Genomic DNA, 24,440 nt, shown 5'->3' on the forward strand with positions numbered 1-24,440 from the left:
GCAGCCAGCAATGAAGCCCTCAATACAGAAGGCATTTACAGACACAGATTCATATCTTTGAAACCACTTCAGATTTCTATATAAACAGATTCACACTTGCCAGATGTATCTAAGAAAGTATTAGTGATTTCCTAATCATAGGACAAGAATTATTTGTGAAATTTAAATTAAACCACTGCGATCATGGGGACAAAGGTGTCCTAACTACTGCAAATGTGCAGAACACAGAGCCTAACCCACACTGTGTGCAAGGAAGCCCAGGCTGGCCTCCAACATCACCCTTCACCTCCACACTACAGACATTATGGAGGTGTGCCATTACACCTGATGACTTAAAAAAAAAATCACACTTTGGACCTAGGTCAAGAATATAAATTATTAATAGTAACAATATAAGGCCCGCATTATATGGTACTAAATGTGTTGTTGATCTGGCATGACTATAATTTGTATCATTCTTTTAGAGTGGAAATTCAGATCTGACAAAACCCAAAAAGCTAAAATTTCACTTAGGTGGAAACTGAAAAGTATTATATTAATAGAATTCAACACCACCAGATACAATATCTATGTAAATCACCTCAAACACCTGTGGTCAAGAGATTCATGGTCACAGAATCTTCTTAAATATGCAATAGGGAATAACGCAATGAAGACATTTTTACAATATTTATTAAGATAACAAATTTATAAATTCAAAGACTCAGAGGCACATAGTTTAAAAGGCCAATACCATGGGAATAATGAAGTCAACACAGAAGAGTAAGAAGATACGACAATTACAACCAATACAAGATTTTTAAAAGCCACATTCCCCCCAATGAACATGTCATAGGAATCATCCTTCAAAATTACCATGATAAAAAGTTATTTCCTTCAAAGAAAAATAATTCTTTCCACCTACCGAGCCTAGAAAATCCTATTTACAACAGCAAACTGTCCAGTCTCATCAGTATTATGGCCTCCTCTAATCTGCCATTAGAAGTATCGAAAAGTTTATAGCTATCATATTTACAAATGCACATAATATTTAAATCTGCTCCTCATTGAGAACAACTGATACAGACCTAACCCAATCACAATACGAATGCTTTAGTGTTGAGTACATCATGTGGGCACAGGTGCACGGGGAGAGGTGGACTTAGCAGTGCTGTGTCTGAAGGATTACTAGGCCAACAAGTCTGAGAGAACTCAAGGTAGTCACAAAACAGGTCTCTGCTGATGAAAACTTAGTTTATTTCTGTTTGAACTGGACACACTGGGCTTCTTCAGTCAACTTTCACCACACTGTATATTTTGGTGACAAACCAAAAGCATGCAAAGAAGCCAATTGTTCCTAGAAAAGAAAAACAAAACAAAATTAAGTCCCTTTCAAAAGAAGTTCATTAGTTTAGACCAAAAAAGCGTATGTAAGGAGACTGGGCCCTCTAAAAAGAGCAAAACTTTCCAGTTTTGATGGCCAAGAACAGAACACAGCTCCATGAGCTTTCCTTCTGAGGAACATGAAATCACTTAAATTCCTTACAAAAACATGTAGAATTTCTTTTCCTTTTTTTTTTTAATATTTATTTATTATGTACACAATATTCTGTCTGCGTGCACGTCCGCAGGCCAGGAATTGAACTCAGGACCCCCGGAAGAGCAGGCAACGCTCCCAACCACCGAGCCATCTCTCCAGCCCCTAGAATTTCTTATACTGTAAAATTATCTAAGTTTTCCATAACATACATTATTCCTTTTTTGGGGAGGTAGAGGTGGGAAACGAGGTTCTGTGTAGCTCTGGTGGTCCTTGAATTAAGAGATCTGTCTGCCTCTGCCTCCTGAGTGCTGTGATTAAGGCATGCACCACTACCAGAAGCCCAGCTATTTTCCTTTCTTTTTTTTTTCTTTTTTCTTTTTTTTTTAAAAATATTTATTTATTATACAATATTCTGTCTGCGTGTGTTCCTGCAGGCCAGAAGAGGGCGCCAGACCTCATTACAGATGGTTGTGAGCCACCATGTGGTTGCTGGGAATTGAACTCAGGACCTTTGGAAGAGTAGGCAATGCTCTTAACCACTGAGCCATCTCTCCAGTCCCGCTATTTTCCTTTCTATATATATCAATGAATTAAAAAGCGAAAAGCATATCATACCATGATTTCCATTTAAGAATATTTTTATCACTAACAGAAACTGCTACCATTTTTACCAGAGTCACAGGATAATAAGATAGGATTTTTCCCCCCGAGACAAGGTTTGTCTGGCTGTCCTGGAACTCACTCTGTAGACCAGGTTGGCCTCAAACTTACAGAGCTCCACCTGCTTCTGCCTCCCGAGTTCTGGGATACAAAGCGTATGACCCCCACCACCCGGTGATGGGATGTTTTCTAAGTCTAGCTGCTAGGAATTAACAGCAGTCAGTGAGCTGCAGTGAGATAATCTAGGAATTACCAGCAGTCGATAGTCTAGGAATTACCAGCAGTCAGTGAGCTGCAGTGAGATAATCTAGAGCTTCTGCACCATATGCAAGTGACGTCAGTAGGGTAAGAACAAAGACGTCCCAGCAGCAGACAGGCAGAGGGCTCTGCACAGCACTCAGCTCACACACTGCATGCTGGGCACGGTTAAAGGTAACTGTGCTTTTTGTTGTTGTTGGAAGTGGGGTTGAACACAGCCTCTCAGAGAGTGGGCACGCACTCGATCACTCAGTCATATCCTCAGCTACACACACACACACACACACACACACACCCTTTTCTCTCTGACACAGGGTCTCACTAAGTCATCCAGTTGGGTCTTGGACTCTTGAGTAGACAGTAGTACAGGTCTGCACCACCATCCCACTCCAAATCTCCTTCCTGACCACAGGAGACACCTGCATCAATCTCACTGTTACATAACAACACGTGCCTTCATCAGTCTAAAACCTGAAGAATTTGAGCTACATGGACACATTCTTTCAGCATAACAAAAATAAAGCTCAAAGGAATCTTGTTGGAAGTCTGGCTAAATCAAAATCTATTTCCTGTGATAGTCTTTTAAATCAAAGTTTTTCAAGTTATTTTATTATGACTGTATATTGTCTGGGTTTGGTGTGGAGACCAGAAGCCAACTTTTGGGAATACTTTTCTCCTTCCACCACTGGTTCTGAGGACCACTCAGGCTTGAGTGGCAAGTGCTTCTATCCCCTGAGCCATCTCACCAGCCACAACAAAAGCTCCTTAAACTGTGTGCTGTGGCTATATGGCAGTGGTTTTCAACCCCTTTGGGGGTCACACATCAGATATTTACATTATGACTCCTAACAGTAGCAAAATTAGAGCTATGAAGTAGCAACAAAGTAACCCCCTGGTTGGGGTCAGCACAGCACAGGAAACTGCATTAAGGGGTTGCAGCGTTAGTAAGGCTCAGAATCACTGCGCTGTGTGACTATGCAATTCAGTGCAGGCTAGGAAAAATCTGCTAACAGTAAAAGGTTTCCAAATGTATAATGAACAAAAATTAATTCAAGACCAAATACATAACGAAACTGAGCTGTTGTGCTGTAGCACCCTGCACTACAGCCGCAAGCACAGCACGCTCACGGTATCGCACGCATGCGCCATCGTGCCGTACAGCACCAATGAGCACAGCCTGGAACACCAGCTACAGCTCATTATCAGCTGCTGCATCTCTAACATATGCAACAATTTCCTGTTCTTACACAAATGTGATTCTTTCATTATGGAAAACAAAGGCTTTTGATGCTTTTTTACCAATATTTCTCAACATATTGTGTGAGTATATGTTTGAATTATAGCACGTTAGACAAACAAGCACATCTACTTCACTAATACGCTGTACAAACAGATGGGCTTTAAGTAAAGCAACCCCCCCCCCCCCCCGCTAGCCTCAAACAGACCCCCTTCCTACAAACACAGCTCAGAGCACAAGCCGCCCCGCTCATTCAAACACAACCAGGCTCTGGGACTAAAGCTGTTGCATGGCACCAAGACACATATTGAAGCCCAGCCTGCACCGTGTGTGTCCCTGCTTCCAGTTTTGCTTTTCACCTTTCAAAGCTGCAACTACGAGCAGGCGTGCCAAACGATGCTGATCTGGGGACAGGTCAGTGGGTAGCAGAAACATTCATAAAGGAGAAATAAATCCACTAAACCATATTAAAAGCATCGTTTATGTCTTACCTGTAAAAAGAAAGAAGATCAACACCATGATCATAGTGTAACCGAAATAGAGGATGGTGCTTGCCGTCCCGGTGATCTGCAGTTTCGAGAAGAAGTAGTGTATGGCATAAATTAAGAAATAGACCGCAGTGAAGCCGCTGGTGAGGAAGGAGCGCCACTGCCAGTGATAATCCTGGGTGGAGGGGAGAAAAGAACAATCACTTCCTAATACTGAACAACACGGGGCTACTAAAGTCACAAAGTAACAGCGTTCACTGGAAGCCCTAACCTAACTTCGGCCTCAGTTACAGCTGCTGGCTGACTGCACTCTGTGTACTCTCTACCACACTCTTATTTGCTGTATAGCTACTTAAAGATGTATGAGAAAATATCCAACCGCTTATGAATAACAAAGGATCAGACTATATTTTAAAGTTTATGATTCTGAAGGAAAAGCAATGTGCAAAAATCTTTTGACAGTTCAAAATTAATATTCACTTTATTATAGCTCAGTCAACTCTACACAAGAGTAATTTCCTATTAAGTCTGGTTGACACTGATCTCCATTATGACACACACAACCCCAGCAAGGCAGGCGGCTAAAACAGCTATTCTCACTTCACATAAAATGTCTGTAGCACAGCACAGCATCTTTTTTTAGAAAAAGAAACCTTTGCAACCCCTGCTACAACTGGGCACATGTGAAACAATGCTAAGAGCTGAGTCTACATTCAGGAGGCTGAGACCAGCCCGTCTGCTGGTCCATCCAGGCCACAAGAGTTACAGTGAGACGATATCAAAAAGGAAAAAAAAACAAAAATTAAACGACCACAAACAAAATAAGGAAAACAACATCAGGATAAAAGCACACATAAACAACTGAGGCCACAGGCTTGCACATACTAGGCTAATTCTGTCACCGAGCTCCACTCAGCCGATACGTTTTTATACGCCAACAACGGACAAAGGAAGAACACAAAAATACTAGAAATACCTTTCAAAAAGGATTTGGAACATTTATATGCCAAAAAGTATAAAATGTCACAACATAAATGACAGAAAATTTAAATAAATGTTAAATACATGCTTGTCTTTTTAAGCTGGAAAATTTAAAACGTAAGATGCTAATATTCTCCACAGTAATCTGGATCAATGCAGACCCTACCAGGAGGTTAAAAATCCGGGCTCAGACAGCCCTGCATCCCCACTACACGACCGTGCCACAGAGCCCAGGAGGCACAGACAGTAGAGCTGAACAAGAATTAGGAAACTGGAAACCATATGCGGCTGCTGGAAACAAACTGCAGCCTCCAGGACTTGAAGCAAAGAATCATCACATGGCAATGCAATCCAAAAAAACACCCCAAAACTAAAACATTTAAATACTCTTGGTAGGTGTTTACAGCAGCATTGTTTACAATACTCAAAATGTGGAAAAGAAAACACAGGCCTGCGGGTGGATGAATGTATACGCTGATGTCACACATCAGGTGCATATTATTCAGTCGCAGGAGGAATACAGTATGAAAGTATGCTGGAGCAGAACCCTTACAAAGTATTTCTTGTGCATGCATGGTGTGTGGGCCTAGAGCACATGCGTAGGACATGGACACATCAGAGGACAACCCTGTGGATTGGGTTTTCTTTTCCTACCTTTACTTGTGTTTCAGGGACTCAAGTCATCTTGGCTCCAGAATCTTTTCTGCTTATTTGGTTTTTTGAGACAGGGTTTCTCAGTAGCTATAGAGTCTGTCCTGGAACTAGCTCTGTGACCAGCCTGGCCTTGAACTCACAGAGATCTGCCTGCCTCTGCCTCTCTCCGGCCTCTGCCTCCCTCCCAAGTGCTGGGATTAAAGGTGTGAGCCACCACCGCACAGCCTGCGTCTTTATTTTTTTTTGGGGGGGAGGGGGGCAGGACAGGATTTCTCTGGACAGAAGTTCCTGGCTATCCTGGAACTCAAAGCTCCACCTGCCTCAACCTCTGAGCTTTGGGATTACAAAGACATGTCACACAGTGTTCTCTTTCAGAGACAGAAAGCAGACCAGGGGAAAGAGGAAATGGATAAATAGTCAATGCTTATGGAGTTTCTGTGTGTAGAAAGAATAAAAATATTTTAGAATCAGACAGGAGGAGAGTTGCACAAAACATGTTAAGTGCCAGTCATTTCTTTGAACTTTCAAAACATGAATTAAACTTAAATGGATAAATAAAAACATAACGAGAAACTCAGTTTAACCGATTTTATCTGTATAGAAAGTAACACGGAAAGAGTGGATCTAATGATCTGACACACATGTCAACCTCGTGACTGTGAGGCGCACACAGCCAAGAGCAGCTGCAACTGCAGCCCTTCACACAACAGTAAACCGAGGGGCAGACTGTCAGTAACTCAAACACTGGGTTCTTGAGCATGAATTGTAGACAACATCATCTTGCAATGTTCAAAGGCCTGGATACAAAGATGCTATCATTGTGGTGTTGCTACAAATTATAACTCCTTACAAGATAATTATTGAAACTTTTCAATGAACACTGTCACTCAACTACTTATCTTTTTAAGAAAAACAAAATGGTTTTTCCAGACAGCGTTTCTCTATGTATCAGCTCTGGCTATGTTGGAACTCGCTTTGTAGAACAGGCTGGCTTTGAACTCAGAGATCCACCTGGCTCTGCTTCTAGAAAGTAAAGGCATGCACCACCATTGCCCAGCTTAGAAATATTTATATTTATTATAAATGTATACGGATGTGCCTAAGTGTGCACCTTCTGTGTGCAGGTGTCTGAGGAGGTCAGAAGAGGGCATAGCACCCTTAAAACTGGAGTTACAGGTAGTTGGTTTTTAAGTCACCTGATATGGGTACCAGGAACTCAACCCAGTCCTCTACAAGAGCAAGTGCTCTTTCCACTGAGCCATCTCTCCAGGCCCCAACTACTTATTTTTACCAATTTTTAGAACCCAGAAACATCTATAAGAATATTAATTTTTAAGTCAGATAGTCATAAAAGTCAAATTCAGTATACTATAATATTCTTGGGAAATTAACCATCTAGAATCTCTACTACTAACCTTTAAATAAATACAATGAAGAAAGAATATGACCTTGATTCAGTCCTAAAGAAGCCTTCTTTTGATTTGTGAAGAGAGGTCAATTTCTTTGATAATAAACATGTATGTAGAAAAATTATCTCAATAATATTCAAGTTGAAATATGCCAAAGTTATAATACTGCCTACAAATTAACATTGAATACTGCTAACACGTACCTCTGCACACAGGTGGAAATAGCAAAGAAGTATAGTTGCTTCAGAACATGTAATAACCAAAATGATAAACACCAGAAACAGGAAGCCAAACATGTAATACATCTGATGTGACCTGTAATCAAACATGTCAGGACACATGATATAAATATTTTGACACAAGAAATGACATTGTTTATTCTGTTTTGAACTAGGAAGGTTTTCTTTTCTTCTCAACAAATTAAACAAGATAATTTTGCACAGGTTTGATGATGGAGAGGGCTGAGACAAGAAAGGATATGGTGGCGATGCCATCAGATTTTAGCCTCCTGTTCAGGCAGACCCTGAAACCACATTCAGGAAAATGTGTCAAGCCTGTGTTTGTGAGTCAGAAGTGTTTGAGAAAAACATAATGAAAAGACAGTCAAACTAGGAAAAAAAAAAACAAACCACATTAGCACATAAGGTTTTGGAATTTGGAAAGTTATTCTAACCATTTACAAAGCTCCAGTTTATTCCACTTTCATACTACCTCAGATCTTGGCACACTTGCAATATGTATCATATGATAAAGGTGATCACAACACACCACCCCCACTCAAACACACTGCAATAGAGAGGCTTACAATGACAATAAGTTTCCATGGCGTGGGGGCACACACCTTTAATCTCACCATCTGGGAGACAGAGGCAGACAATCTCTGTGAGTTCAAGCCCAGCCTGGTTTACACAGCAAGTTCCAGACCAGTCAGGGATACATAGAGAAGCACTACTTCAAAAAAGACTTTCCCATGGGAACAAGAAACAGGGAATGCAGGATCTGGGTGATGCATAAATTCCAGGTCATGGAAATCAGACTCCTTTCCACCCCCAGCCTCTTCCCATGAGCTTCGGCTGCTTCTCTCTGAGCAGTACAATTATTTAAGAACACGGAAGGACCTGGGCTGAGCTTCTGCCACAGAGCGGCCGATACAATCACTCAACCTCCTAAGCTTCATCTTCTTCTCTGGAAAATGAGGACAGAATCCTGACAGAATCAGCCTTACATCAGTGTGAGCTGCCATCACTGCTCTACCCTCTGCTGTTTACATCTGTAACAACACAGTAGTCCTCACAGCAATGGCGACGAGGAGGGGACTTTGTCCTCAGCTTACCAAATGCTATTCAGAATGAAGAAGAGCTGTATAAAGATGCAGCCGAAGGGCAGAATCCCCCCCATGATGATACCAGGCAAGGGCTTGGTGTAGAATGACTGTTCAGGAATCTGACGAGGAATCTGATTGGTTCGAACTGGGTGTTCAATGGCCTTCAGGAGGAAAAAAGGTTTATAATTAAGTAGCTATTAAAATACTCTCTGCACAATCTTTTCTTTCTTTCTTCTTAGTTTCCATATTAATACTACTTGAGTCCATTTAAGTCATCAAATGGAAGTATGTAATTAGAAGCATTGAATTAGACATTGCCAGGTATAAGGTCTGACTTCTGAACAGGCCAAAGCTCTTTATAGTGGTTATCTACTGACCAATGGCTTTACTCAAAGTAAGAAATAACAGAAGACAATATGGCATTAGTAAAGCAAACCCTGGATTTTCATTTTAATTATGTACTTACTGAAAGAAATCAGTCTAAAATTTCATTATTTTTTTTATATTGGTAAGTGGGCTAAAATAAAATAACCTTATTACAACCCGCCCCCCCCCATTCAGTGATTTAAGAATGTAAGGGGAACTACTGCAAACAAAAGAAACCTTATGCCCACGTGTGGTGGTGCACGCCTGTACTCTAGGCATTAGGAGGGAGAAATGGAAAACTCAGGCTTGCTACAGAGAACCTGTCTTTAAAGACCCAACATTTCCAACACCATTATTTCATGAACTTGTGAAGCCTCGATCTTAAGGGTGAGTTTACATCCTGTGACATTTTCATGGTATCTTTTAAGACAGAAGTTTCCTCAGCTAAAACCACTGAAGTTACATTCTTCTCAAAGTTAAACTTACATTCTTCTTAAAGCCAAAGTATGCACCGATAAACGTCAAAGGCACAGATATGCAGAACCAAAGGGCCAAGATGGCAACCAGGGTGCCAAAAGGAATGGCGGCTGAAGAGCCTTCTCCCCAGAGGATCAGGTTCATGATGAAGAAGTCAGCAAACACGATCCTGGAAGACAGTCAGACACAGAATGAAGGAACAGTAACCTGGGATTTAAGTTACAGCATTAGTGACTTAGGATAGAGATTAAAAACAGAATTTCGGAGTCATAGGGTTCAAAGAATTTAAAACTTTACTACAAACCGCAAAATTGTTTTTTCAGAAGCTTTGACCAATTTAAACTCCAACCAGCAGCTGATTTCATTACAATTGGAACTGTGCGTCTGGCCATGCCGTCACTTCTGCGCTGGCTGGCCCTGGGTCACTTCTGCGCTGGCTGGCCCGGGCGATACTCCTGCGCTGGCTGGCCCTGGGATCACTTCTGTGCTGGTTGGGCCTAACGTCACTTCTGCGCTGACTGGCTAGGCCCCCTGCTCATTTTTCATTTGGACTACATGTTTTCTGCAAAGTACTTGTGCATTATTTTATACTCCAGTCACCAATTCCTCACTAAACACCATGCTTCCCCTTGTGCTTTTACTGAATGTAAACATAAGCGTGCGCCGTTATACTTCCACCAAGGCTTTCTGAGCCCAGTTCTCAATTAGCAATAACTGATCCTCGGACAGACAGCACTGCCTATGGTACTGTCACTGCTCAAAACTTCCAAGTGTATTTTTTAGAACAAGGCTGTTAATCATAAAATACACACTTTACAGTATTTTTCCACACCGGGGACGGAACACAGAAAAGGAGCTCTGGGCAGTGGTCCAGAAAGAGCATGTCTCTCCCCACCCGCTTAGTTTTTTTTGAGACAGGGTTTCTTTGTGTAGACCAGGCTGGCGTTGAACTCAGAGATCAGCCTGCCTCTGCCTCCTAAGGGCTGAGATTAAAGATGTGCACCATCGCCTAGCAAGACCCAGTCTTCTAAAAAGAATACGCAGTATCAGGAAGAGCTGGGTGCACTCCTAGGACACAGGAAAGCAGCAGATGTCTGACTTGGTGACAGTCACAAGCGACCATGACGAGTGTGAAAAATGCAGACTGGCCCAGAACACAGACATGCGTGTGGGACTGTCTGCTTCCAGAGCTGGTCTAAGAAGATACCAGCTATCATCACGCTTGTTCCTGGCCTGCCAGCCAAACAGCCCTGTCTGCTGGCCCCCACCGTGTGTGCTCTTCATTGCTGTCCAGCAGCAATGTGCAGGTCATGGGGGATACTAGATGAGAACAGAAGCACCTCTCAACAAAGTCAAGGCTGTTGGATTTGTTGTGTTTATTAAGTTTTGGGACACATCACTCTCTATAATGGAATATACCAACTATCAGAATACATCTGATGAAAACCACACACTGGCTTGTCTGGGCACCCTTCAGGGAGAAGCCCACCCTGTGATCAACACTATATGGCAATGTGTCAGAGCAACTGCTGTAGACTGACACAGAAAGACGTGGTCAAGGGAGGTGCTGGCTCGCCTATTCTCCCTCAGACACTACAAAAGCTTACAAGAAAGCAAGCGTTTCTATTATCCACAAGTAATCTTTGTATAAAAGATACATGTCACTTAGCACAGGTTCACTACATATTCATGCTATCTGTTTTCAAAACTTAAATGCTTTCTTAGTCACCGAACTTAGAGACCTAAGGGACTGAAAAGGTTGGGGGGATAGAGAGATCATCAAGGGTCACGGAAAACATCACTCACCCGGGACAGAGAAACGATGTCAGGAGAACATTTGTTTTCCACTTCTCGCCCCCAAAGGCTAAGGAAGAAAATAAAAGCATAAGCACAGAAGCCAAGTGCTCACACCCCAATGTCTGTCGGCAGCATGAGTGGCTCACCAGGAAGAGACCTCCACACCTATGCTATGATGCCTGTTATTAAATGTCCCACCGTGTCTGGGCAAGTTCAGTATTCGAGGCTAAGCCACCCAGATCTGGTCTTACTGATGCCACAAAACGAACAACCCCTTTACAGCCCAGGTCAACATCAATGACCATGCCTGGGTATGGAAGCCACACAAGGAGGATTCTTGTTCAGCTGTGGTCCGTTTTGGAGTCATATCCAGGTCTCTCCAATACAGTGGTTTCTGTGGGTGGGGGCACGGGAGCTGTGTGATGTCAGGACACCGAGAGAAAGGCAGTTTCTACTTTTCTTTGCTCCTAATTTTTTCTTCCACTTAAAAATATCAAATTATGAGCTGTGCAGAGTAAAAAGTGACATTTCTTCTCTGTTCCCATGAAACTGGGTGTGAAGAGTTCTCTTTATGATTTCAAAGAAGTGTTAGTACATTTTATAGGCAAGTATACATAATACTTACCTTAAAGGAAAATGACAAAATTAAATTCATATCAATTAAAAACATTTGGTATGAATTCAGTTACTGTAGACTGAATTTACTATGGAGTTTAGTAAAAACACAACTCCAAACTTCAGAATACTTCTCTTTAGCTGTGCTGTATGCGTATGAGGCCTTGCCTGCGGGCCTGTATGTGCCCTGGGTCATGCCTGGGGCAGCAGGTGTTTGTGAGCCACTATGTGGATGCTGGCAACGAAGACTCTTAACCACCGAGCCACCTCTCTAGTGCCTCAAAACATTTTTAAAGAAGAAGCAACTACATAGCAAGATATTACTCTGATTTAAAGAAAAAGTCCTTTTATCAAACAGCGTTCTTCTGCCGGGACCATGTGATATCACCTCCCAGAAGGGAGGTGTGAGGGGTGTAGAGACATTACCACGAGGGAGCTGTGGGTTGAGAGAGAGGTACAGAAGAGTAGAGCCTGGTTAAGGAACTCACAGAAAACCTCTATGGGTGCTAGAGAGATGGCTCAGAGGTTAAGAGCATTGCCTGCTCTTCCAAAGGTCCTGAGTTCAATTTCCAGCAACCATATGGTGGTTCACAACCATCTGTAATGAGGTCTGGTGCCCTCTTCTGGCCTTCAGGCATAACGCAGAAAGAATATTGTATACATAATAAATAAATAAATATTTTAAAAAGTAAAAAAAAAACCTCTATGGTCAAAAATCAGGCCTGGTATGATAGGCGGGGTTCTGACTGTATTTCACATGTCCTATTTCCTTGAGTGAAGAGTACAAGAAGAGTAAGAACAGAACTTGGGAAGTAACCCTGAACCCCACCTACCCCTGCACACATAACAGGGCCTGATGGAATCAAATCTAGCTGGTATTTCTACTTCAGCCTGAGGTCGCCCAACCCCCACGTCATGGTCACCCGGGGAAGCTCTTCCTCTCAGGTGACGGACAGGGAAGTACAGACAGGGCTTCAGCATCCTAAGCAGGGCCCACTGCCATTTTCTGACCTTGACAAACTAAACCCTAAACTGCCAAGGACACCTGTGGCTTTGGCCCTTTGTTCTCTGAACTTTGCTTTACGTCTGAAGAGAAGGGACACAAAGTAATGACACACACCTTACTTCCTTCAGGGCTCCCCCAAAAGTGACATCTTTGTTTACTGTAGTTTATAAATGTTAAATTGGTATGTTGTTTTGTTTAATCCAAAAGGCTAAGGCTTTAAAGGAAAAGAGTGAAGGGACAGCCGAGAAGCAGCATCACAACGGCTGATGCTACTGTCAAAGCATTTGAGAGGTATTTCTGGAACAGCCGTCCATGTAGCAAAGAAACCACTCTACAGGCTCTTATCTAGACACCATGGGGATACCTGTCCAGGACTGCCTATCTGCTGCCCGCTAGCCCATTGGTGTCAGACTAAACTGCAGTATACTTGTCCAGGCAGTGCCAATCCACCGCCCTGAGCACGCCTCCTCCCTCCCCCAACCCCCCCTTCAGAACCACAGTGGTGGAGAATCAGTAGCAGCCACTATGGCCTCTACTCACACTTGTAGAATCTGGCAGCCACATAGCCAGCAGGTGTGCCCAGCAACACCCACAACACCACAGCACACGTCATCAGGGCTCCTCGATTGGCAGGGGACAAGAATCCCAGACAGGCAAAAACTAAGAAGCAACCATTAAAAGTTGAAAACGTTATTACTCTGCTTCTTATGCTGTGAAATGACAGAACTCTTTTTACACAAGAAAACAAATATAACCTCATGAAAAATAGACACAGCCTTATGCAGCTAGCAATGGTAACACACTGCACGCACATGATCCCACATGAAGCCAGCTCCACTGGGGAGTCTGATGGATCCTGATAAAATCCTAAAGCAGAACTCTGTCCTCAAGCGCCATTTCTGGGTTGAGTCCATCTTGGTTCTCTTAGTAAGCCTCCTACCTGGAGAATACTAATTCTAAGACGTCTAACACTCTTATAAGTCCTAGCCCTATCTGTCAAAGCCATCATCTCCCTAGTTGTTACTACATTAAAGTAACAATAGCAAGGATGACTTAGTGCACAGAATAAGCCTAGCAACCTGAGCGTAAAGCCTAGAGGTGTGAATTGTGGCTTTCAAACTTACTCAGAAGACAGGCATTTAGAAATGACAGTTATTCCCACTATAAAAATATGCAGCCAGGCAGTGGTGGTACACACCTTTAATCCCAGCCCTCTGGAGGCAGAGGCAGGTGGATCTCAAAACAAAACAAACAAACACACACACAAAACAACAAAATGCAGTAATTTTACTAACAGAAATCACTACTGTTCATGATGGCTCACACTGTTGTATCCCAGTACTAGGGAGCAGGAACAGGTGCTACTACAAATCTGAGCCAGCACGCTCTACATAGTGAGGTTCCAAGCCAGATCAGAATACAAAGTAACACCCTGTCTTAAAAAAGTAAGTTTAAACAAGACTAAATTATACCATTATATATTTGATCTGTAACCAAACAAGATCATATGTTCCCTAGAAAAAATTTAAATACCATTATATATCTGACCTGTTACCAAACAAGATCATATGTTCCCTAGAAAAAATTTAAATACCATTATATATCTGACCTGTTACCAAACAAGATCATATGTTCCCTAGAAAAAATTTAAATACCATTATATATCTGACGGGTTACCAAACAAGATCATATGTTCCCTAGAAAAAAATTTAAACTGTCACCTGTGGACTTTTTGTTTGTTTTTGAGATGGGCTCTCTGTGAAACCCTGGTTATACTGGAACTCGGTTTGTAGCACAGGCCAGACTCAAACTCACAGATATCTGCCTGCCTCTGCCTCCAGCTGTGACTGAAGGCCTGCCCCCCTGGATTATTTCAGTAACAGTATTTGTAACTTTTCACAGTCGCTGGACTCAACAAGTAAACCCACCGCTAAAAATATAGACAATGCGGAAAAGTCTACTCATAGACAGTCTCCCTGGCAGAAAAGAACAGGGAAAGGAACCGGAACTAATGCAACCCCAGGGAGCAGTCCCAGAGTGACCCTGAATCTCACCAGTCCTCCTGAAGGAGATCTATTTCAGTGATAAAACTTTCTGCAATAAAGTTTCTCAAGATCCCCAGGGGGCTCGAGGAGACCCTGTATTATGAAACACTATCAGAAAGGAAGTCTCACTTCCTAAACTTCCCCATGAGGAAACACTACAGAAACTTCCTTTCTCACCCCCAGCTCCTTCTATTTTCTACCCTCATATCAGAGATCCACGGGCTCTTAGCTGACTGTTCCTTCCTTTGGAGTTGGATAAAACAGCCAAATTGAGTGGCGCTGGCTCCAGGTGGGTCTCTCAGGGCCTGCACATCAGTAGCCGGGTTGGAGGAAGGTACCCATCAGCCTCTGTGGTGCTCAGAGCCAAAGCACAGAGTTTGAAAGTCAAAAGGGCTCTTAGCACAGCTACTTTACATAGGAAAACTTACTTCTAAATACTATTAAGACAAAGAATTTTCTTTTTAATCGTCATGTAAAACTTACACAGAGTTACAAAAGTCATAATTAAAATCTGTGTCCCGGATCCTAGAAAGACCGACAACAGCATCCCCTTTCTTGGAGGCCGGAATATATCACCATGAACTAGTTTCCAGCCAAATTCTTCCTGGGCATCCTCCTACAAAAACAGAGAACTCAGTTCAGCATGTCACATGGTAGCATTTTTGTTTGTTTTCCATTGAATATGCTGCTATACGTTTTTCAAACTTATGTTAATTACTTCAGTTATGAAGACTAGAACGTGAGCATGGGGTTTTAAACAGCTTTCTAGAATTATGTACTGAAGTCATCAGGAAATGCCTACCATCCCCAAGCCCTCTGAGATCTTCAACACTGTCAAGAAAAAGAGACTGTGGATGGAGAGACTTTACACAGACAACGTGACTCCTATCTAACTGTGGAGACTATGTTTGCACTGCCAGCCCCACTGCACCTGCATTACACGTACGTACTGAATCAACAGCTCTACCTGACCAGACATGATGAACACAACTACAAAATTCTCGTCCTCCCAAGTCCCCTCCAGACGAAAACGCCACCTTCCAACTGCTCAGCCTCCAAACCCGAGTCTCCTCCCATCACGCTTCAGCATCATCACACGTCCACAGACCTTCAATACGGCCAGAGGGACCCTTCTAACCACACAAGTGGCTGGACCAGAAACCTGGGGTCACCCACTGGCCCTATCTGGCGTCCGTATTCTCTAGTGTGAGATAGTCAGTCTGCTCCACCCAGCACTTAAAATACCCCTGGATGTATCTGTCCCACCTTCCTCTGCACGGGTCTCTGCATTTCCAATCTCACCCTGCCTCAAACAATTCTCCAGATAACAAATACACACAGCATCATCACTGTGTCTCAAATTCTTCAGCAGCTTCTCCACTGCTTTCTTCACTGCACAGCTTCTGCGTCCTTGAGAATGAGCCTCTGCTGGCAGTTCCTCCTGACAGTCCCCCAGGTCCATCTGAATCCCCTTTAAGGCCCTTATTCTTCTAAGCAGTAGACAGTGCTACTGCTAATACATCAAATTTGTTTTTACATAAATATAAATCAGTTGAAATTTAAAATATATTAAAGTTATATGTAGAGAGAGAACAGGCCGAGTCAGAGAGACACCATGTAGCTGGCTTAGAAAACAGATGCTGAAACCTTATGGGTAGGCCACAACCTTCTGCTGATACATAGATTAATAGAAATAGGTTAATTTAAGATGCAAAAGTTAGTTAATAAGAAGCCTGAGCTAACAGGTCAAACAGTATCATAATTAATATAGTCTCTGTATGATTATTCGGGTCTGGAAGCCGGGAAACTAAAGTACAGTTTCCTTCTATATATATGTAGGTATGATTCCAGTTCAAGGTAACAGTTATGACCAAGGTATGTCCTGTTTTGTACAAAACACTTTACATGCATTTTGGTATTAATACTTCCAAGACATTACAAAGACTGCAAAGTTGAAGTATTATTAAAACTGCAAAGTTGAAGTATTATTAAAACATACATGATCTCTTAGAGTAAATAAAATTTTACCTGGGATCCGTTTAATAAAACTAGAGGATGGAGGGGAGGAGGTTAGGATCTACAGATCAGTTGTGTGAACACGAGCTGACAGAGGTCGGTTTGCTGGTCTCTGCTCTGTGAATGTTTGTTTAACACACAACAGACTGAGAATACACGCTCCTCTTTTCAGCTGAGTTAGTGTTAAATAAAGGACTGCTTCAGTTCACTATTTATTGAATAGATACTGTCAAGACTAAGTGCGGACTGGAGAGATGGCTCAGTGGTTAAGAGCAATGACTGCTCCTCCAGAGGACCCAGGTTCAATTCCCAGCATCCACATGGCAGCTCACAGCTGTCTCTAACTCCAGTTCCAAGGGACCCAACACCCATGGCAAAATAGCAATGCACATAAAATAAATAAATTTTAAAAACCTGAAATTAAAACTAAAACAAAACAAAAAAATATAACTAAGTGTGTGGTGGCACAGACCCCGTCTCAAAAATAAACAAACAAAGCGGCAATAGACAAAAGCTCCAAAGCAACAACAAAGAACAGCTAAATTTTGCCCAAAGTACAGGGGCTTCTTGTACTGAGAAAAAAAAAAAAAACCTATTGTGATTAGGTTTTTATTACCTTACAGAAAGAATTTACTATAAAATGGATTGTGTGTGCACACACGCCCTGCAACTTTAATTCTATGATTATTTTGAAGCTTTTGTTCAACCTATATTCAGAGCTTGCTCACTGTTGTTAGTAAGTATTTAGTATTCTATTGTGTGGATTTTCCTGCCACAGGGTACACCGCTCTGCATTATGACTGGTCATCGTGTGTGTGTGTGTGTGTGTGTGTGTGTGTGTGTGTTCTCTCAATCGTCCAACACAGGCTGAGCCAAGTGAACCAACACCGCAATATGCATGTTCCTGATTGTGAATGATTTTCTTATTAATCATTTATTATTATTATTATTATGCGTGCATGTGCGTATGCGTACGTGCATGTGGAGACCAGAGGACAACCTTCAGGAGTGGCTCTCTCCTGCTGTGGTTCTAAGGATGAACTCGGTTCACCACACCAAGTCATCTCCAATGTTTTGTTAAGACCTTTATTTATTATGTCGTACTTCTTTCCTTTTCAGACAATACCAACTTTATCCTAACACCATTTATCAAACACTCTGTTTGTCCATGTTCATGTCCTTTAAGCCCTCGGTCCAAACAGAAGGTGTTTCCTTGTCAACTCTGCTCATCTCTCTGTGAACTGTTTCCATTTACTTACAGTCTGCTAAGTCACCGCTACAAAAATTGCTTCTGTGTAGATCTGTTTGTGGCCAAGTATTTTTGTTTGTTGACAAAAGTGTCTCTCAGTTCATCTCTCAGTTCAAATATGTACAGAATTCATTTCATTTATATGTTTGGGGAATACTTTAATCTATGAATTTTCTGTTTTCTGTCTTGGAAAAATTTTAGCTATTAGTTTTTCATATAATTCATGTTCTGCAACGGAAGGTTTCCATATCTGAAGCCTCTGTGGTATCTAAAGACTAAATGAAACGTTTCCACTTACCGTAGAGTCCATCTGGTTATATCTGGCAATATCTTTATGCAGCGTGCGTAACATAATCATAGCTACCATCCCAGACAAGAAGAGGACAATAACCAAGGAATTCATTATGCTGTGGGGACAAGCACATCAGGACAGAACTGCAGCTTAGGCACAGAACAGTGGACATTAAATCACCTCAATCAGGGTGGTGGCCCGTGCTCAATTTTAATCCCTGCACTTGAGAGGCAGAAGCAGGCAAATCTCTGAGCTCGAGGCCAGTCTAGTCTATAGAAAGAGGTCTAGGATATCTAGGGCTACAAAGAAAAAGATCATCTTGAAAAACCAAAAATACCACCAACAAAAAACCCCCACTTCAATCAAATACCACCATCACCCCCATAGGGCTTCTCTGTGTTGCTTTGGCTTATACTGGAATCGCTTTGTAGCCCAGGATGGCCTTGAACTCACAAAGATCCACCTGTCTCTGCCTCCCTAGTGCTGGGATTAAAAGTGTGTGCCACCACCGCCTGACCCAAAATTTCTTAAAATCCAACAAACTCAAGGTGTGTTCTTTCAAGGACATATTTTCATATATCCTCCATCATTCTCCCTCCCTCCCTCCCTCCCTCCCTCCCTCCCTCCCTCCCTCCCTCCCTCCCTCCCTCCCTCCCTGTCCCCTCTCTCTTAACCCCACCTCAGCTTTGCTCATTACCCAGCTTGACGGCAACTCTGTAATCCTCCTGCCTCAGTCTTCTAAGTGACTAAACACTAGTGACTGTTGCTGCAGACTGATTCCTGAGCCACCCTACACAAGCACTTTACTACTCAACTACAAATCCACAGCCTCTGCCGTTTCGCATAAAAATAATTTCATGGTTGAGGAAGTGTACTAAAGTACTGCAGCGTTAGGAAGGCTGGAGCACTGGGTTACATTCCTGACCACACTGACCTGGGCAAGAGAGGGACAAGGGATGACCCGAGAGAAAGGCAGATTGATCGCACTCTTACCTAAACCACTGAATGTGGGTGTGAGGCATGGACTCCAAAATATAGTCCCATCTCGATGCCCATCTGATCTCTTTCTTTTCCTGGAGGGAAGAAAGACACCCTGAGCACTGCCCGACAAGGAATACTAAGAAGTTCACTAGGGGAAGAAAGACACCCTGAGCGCTGCCCGACAAGGAATATTAAGAAGTTCACTCTCCTAGTCAGTCAACACCTGCAGTGTTAACAGTACCTGAATTACTAGTGAGAACGCCGTAGTTTTAGATTTATTCAAATCTAGTGCAAATAGAATGAAACCAAGCAATAAATTAAAACACACAAACAACAAACCCAAGAAGACTGGCAAGAATTCCAGCAATACCTATATGTCTGTGTTTTTAAAAGTCCAGTTCTAAATCATAGCTAGTACAAGTGGATTTTTAAAATTTTTTTTAAGATTTATTTATTTATTTATTTATTTATTTATTTATTTATACGATATCCTGCCTGTAGGCCAGAAGAGGGCACCAGATCTCATTATAGGTGGTTGTGAGCCACCATGTGGTTGCTGGGAATTGAACTCAGGACCTCTGGAAGAGCAGTCAGTGCTCCTAACCACTGACCATCCCTCTAGCTCCCGTACAAGTGAATTTTTAATACCAAAGTGTGGAGTTATATTTAGTTTGAGAAAATAACACAACAGATTGAGTTCTTCTTACACTGTACCATGGGCTGACTAATAAGACCGCGTTTATAACCAGGCACACTCAACATCTGGTACATGCCACTCATACTAGGGTTTTACCCAAAAACACAGACTGGCCTTGAAAACTAAATACTGTACATGGGGACATTAAACATCATGACTACATTAGCTAGTGAAGACAAAAATTTAAGCGCAGAGGTGGAATACTTCCCACCTCCTCTTTCCTTAGAAACCCGCCCCACGTCACTGTCCATTTCAGTTGGTGCCCTTATGCCCACATGAAGAGGATGGAGGTTCCCACAGCTCCTGACACGCCAGACACTTCCTATCACCTTCTACCTGTTTCCCACAGCACATCTTACACGCATCTCTTGGCTGTAACACACACAAAGCACGCTTCTTTGATTTCCTCTACCGTTTCATTTAAACTAAGATTTAGTTTTAGGAATAATTATGTTGTTTGGTGCACTGACAGGCTATTCTAAAATGCAGCTCATTAAAAGCTTATCTATCTGACCATTAGTATTTTTAATTAGGTTAAGTGGCACATAAAGATTGAAAGCAAACTCACCTCAAAACTAATGGAGTAAGTGTAGGCAATTCTGATCTCCCCAGAAGCCTTGTTACTGATGTCCATGGGGGGGCCGGAGCAGTCTGGTTTATCTATGTGGGTGTGTTTGAAGCTGTGGGAAGAAACATTTTGGCAAGATAATGATAAAAGTTCATTTTAGAAAATGAGGTAAAATACAGGTCATAAGTTTTCTCTGTATTTCATAATGCGGTTGACCATTAAAGATGACATTATTCATGCCACACTACAAAACTTGTCTCAAATTTGACTCTCTCTGTGTGCGCATGTGTGTGTTTTGAAGTTGTGGGACACTTTTGTAGTCAGGCCTCTCCTTCCACTGAATCCAAGGGCTTGAACTCAGGTCATCCTTGGAAAACACTTTTAGAACCTAGCCACCTCACTGGTCCTCACGTCACACTTCACAGCATGGAAATGATGGGCCTGGTTACATGTTCAATCATAAGCAAAAGTCTGAACAACTCCACGTAAAAGAACACTGAAGCCCTACTCCCCTTTGAAGATGGGCCTGGCCGTGCTGCTCATGCTGGTTTTGATGTCTGGACTATACGACCCCCCTGCTTCACCCCTGTGCTGGGACCGCAAGCACAAGTCACTGCACCGGGTCACACAATCTCAGGGGAGTGTAAACAAGCAGCCGTTTCAGTGTGCCACACACTGCTTTACACTAGTATGTCAAAGCATGGCCGTTTCAGTGCAAGCAAAGTCATGGAAAACACAACCCACAGCCAAAACAAGTACTTTTCTTTTTCTTGAGACAAGGTTTCTCTGTGCAGCCCTGGCTGTCATGGAACTCACTCTGTAGACCAGGCTGGCCTCAAACTCAGAGATCTGCCTGCCTCTGCCTCACAGGTACTGGGATTAAAGGTGCGCACCACCATGCCTGGATCAAACCAGGTACTTTTAAGCTGCCACCCGAACAACCTTAAAAAACTCCCTTGCAAAAGCTGCCATGGAGACTTTAAAACGATGGTTCCAACCGTCACATGGGCCCGAGAGCAGGAAAGCTGTCACCCAAGAGATGCTCTTTCCACTACAAAGGGGACATTGTGCCAACCACTCAGTGCCTACTACAACAACCAAAAAGGTGTGAAGATTCCTGGAGGAAAAACAAAACAAAATGTACAAGAAAGGCATCTCCATTTGACCAGCTCCCCATTACAGAGAAATAAAAATTACTGTTTCTCTGTACAGTTTATAAACATCTCAGAAACAGAATACTGAAGGAGTGCTCACTGTAATTAATCCGCAAATGTCAGAATAATGATTAAGGAATAAGTGCTTGGTCTCAAAATATTTATTTAGATCTAAGTTTCACTGATATCTGTTACTGGTTTAGGAGAGTTGTTGAGGTATGTATCTCACTCTGAACTCACCTCCCTTAGCCTCCCAAAGTGCTAGGATTATAAGTGCGGGCCACCACACATGGTTGCAATGTTTCTTTTGTTTTTTTTTTTTTTTTAAACCTAGTTGTATATTTACCTTTTTGGTTCAAGTTTAGCAGCTACTAATCTTGCTCCCATGGACCCCGTTTCAACAACATGATAATGTATTTTGATGTCAACATGATTGAAGATGTAGAAAGTATCTCTCTCATGGAATTCTGACTGTGGAATAGAACTTAGAGTTAAAGGAGAACACTGCCTATGGGAGAACCAAGCACAGCACTTCACAGACGACTACATCAACAGATACCTTCAGGTACAATGTAAACTTGCCCTAGTACAATGCTAAGGTTTTAAGTTTGAAGTCCTTATAAGCCAAAATGAAGTGTAGAAGGTAAATGATGCTTTCTAAGGTCTTAATTTTACATAAAACTAATAAATATCTGCTTAAACTACGTAACTAATATTTTCTAGCTTTTCACTTACAATACAATGTTAAGAAGAAATAATAACATGAACATGCAGAATCACCCATATTTTAATAGCACCTCCTCTCCACTAAAGTGCCTCTGCTCAACCTCACAAGAGGATTAATCAATAGAGTGAGATTCAGGCTAACTTATCAGATCATATCCATTAAGTTGTCTGAGTACACAAAAACCTTATATATCCAATATTAGCAGTAACAAAGCAATACAGAATTAGCAACTATTACATACTGATCTTAATAACAATTTCGTATCAATATCTCTGTTCTTAGTACTCCATTTTCATCATAAAAGTAGGGCTTCAAAGACAAACAGGTCTTACAAAAAGTGTATTCTCAAGCTTCTGCAATGTAACTTCTGAACTTATAGAGAAGCCTTCTGACACTCCAGAATCTACATGATTTGATGCATGACTCACGCACCGCACGTTCCTCCTCAGAGCCCCTCCTGTTGCTGGCAGTCTTCTTCTTGCTTTTCCTTAATAACTACAAAAGTTCCGACTACATGTACTGTCTACGAGTGGGCGTGTGGCGAGGTTGCAGTCAGTCATCTCCTTCGTCCACGTGGACCCCGAAACAACTCAGGTCATCATGCACCTTTACCTATTGAGCCACCTCACTGGCCCTCAATCTAACTTCTTTTTTAAATTAAAATTTCTTTTAAAGATTTATTTTTTAGTGGGAGCATAGTGGTGCAGGCCTTTAATCCCAGTACTCAGGAGGCAGAGGCAGGCAGATCTGAGTATTTACGCGTCATGTGTGTCTTGAGAGCCAGTGCTCTTGCAGGCTAGAAGAGGTCTACCAGAACTAGAGTGCTAGGCTGTTGTGAGCACCTGAATGGGTGCAAAGGCTCAAACTCAGGTCCTCTGCAAAAGCATTACCATTCCTCCAGCCACAGAATGCAATTTTTAACTGAGTTAGAATAAAGACTTAAACCTTAACACAGAACTTATTATAAGAGACTGTAAATATTGAACTGAATCTGCATTACTTTAATTCTAGAGATAAATTTGCAGTTTTAATCCACCTTAAATTTAAGATGCAAGTAATGTACGCAAGAACATCTAACTGTATTAATTCTATGCCTGCAGCAATACTGTTTAAAAATCAAATTCTCCTTCTAAAAAGCAGTGCAAAGTTTACCACAGACTTACACTAATAACACAGGCATCTTTTGCGTGGCCTTTATCTGTAATGTAACACCCGATAGGAAATCCAGGATTACAGAACCTCTGACCATCTTCAACATCGTAACACCACGTTACAGGCATATTATCCACAATCCTGTGCACGGAAGCAAAAGTCAAGTTAGGAGAGAGCCTAGTAAACACAACTCAGCACTTCTTAGATCAACGTCATCGTTTTATAAAATGTAAACATTTTTAAATGTCTTTATTTTGGTTTGGTCTTTATCTACATAGTAGCCCTGGCTGTCGTGGAACTCACTCTGTAGACTAGGCTGGCCTTGAACTCAGGGATCCTGCCTCCACCTCTGCACCACCATCCCGGCTTTTAAATGTCTTAAGATTCCAAATTAAAAAAATGCTTTGATGAAACCTATGATACACTATGTAAGCGTAGATTTTACAGAGGCTTTGAAACTGCAATGCAGACAGGAAAGGCGTCCTATAAGCCAGTGTGTTGCAGCTGTGAACTTAACGACATTGCCTAGGTGCCCGAGCATAAACTTTCCCCTTCCGCAGAGCACCTGAGGCTTGAACACGGTGCAGAGCAATGTATCTGGCTCCTTAGGACCTTATTAGGCAGACATAAATGGTGTTTATTATAGAAACTTGATAGAAAGACAAAGAATACAACTCCAGGATGAAATTTAACTAAAGGGCGCAGAAAATAAGTGGAAATTACAGTATTTTCTGTTAAAACTTATAAACCCAAGTGATTTGTAAAAGA

The 24,440-nt window shown here is 42.1% G+C and overlaps 1 protein-coding gene across 1 annotated transcript in view; it reads right to left on the bottom strand.

The window, feature by feature from the left end:
- Window positions 1–654: 654 nt before the first annotated feature.
- Tm9sf2 (transmembrane 9 superfamily member 2) overlaps window positions 655–24,440 on the bottom strand; it is a 48,697-nt gene continuing 24,911 nt past the window's right edge. The window contains exons 5-17 of the mRNA XM_057786184.1: window positions 23,684–23,813; window positions 22,140–22,264; window positions 20,640–20,751; window positions 19,387–19,466; window positions 18,400–18,508; window positions 15,320–15,452; window positions 13,332–13,451; window positions 11,180–11,237; window positions 9,383–9,542; window positions 8,540–8,691; window positions 7,410–7,521; window positions 4,166–4,337; window positions 655–1,336 (exon numbers count right to left, since the gene is read on the bottom strand). Coding sequence (XP_057642167.1) covers window positions 1,269–1,336; window positions 4,166–4,337; window positions 7,410–7,521; window positions 8,540–8,691; window positions 9,383–9,542; window positions 11,180–11,237; window positions 13,332–13,451; window positions 15,320–15,452; window positions 18,400–18,508; window positions 19,387–19,466; window positions 20,640–20,751; window positions 22,140–22,264; window positions 23,684–23,813 — 1,531 coding nt within the window. The 3' untranslated portion in view covers window positions 655–1,268. The remainder of the gene's footprint in view (window positions 1,337–4,165; window positions 4,338–7,409; window positions 7,522–8,539; window positions 8,692–9,382; window positions 9,543–11,179; window positions 11,238–13,331; window positions 13,452–15,319; window positions 15,453–18,399; window positions 18,509–19,386; window positions 19,467–20,639; window positions 20,752–22,139; window positions 22,265–23,683; window positions 23,814–24,440) is intronic.

The sequence above is a fragment of the Chionomys nivalis genome, chromosome 12 (assembly GCF_950005125.1).
Source record: "Chionomys nivalis chromosome 12, mChiNiv1.1, whole genome shotgun sequence".
Classification (NCBI taxonomy): Eukaryota; Metazoa; Chordata; class Mammalia; order Rodentia; family Cricetidae; genus Chionomys; species Chionomys nivalis.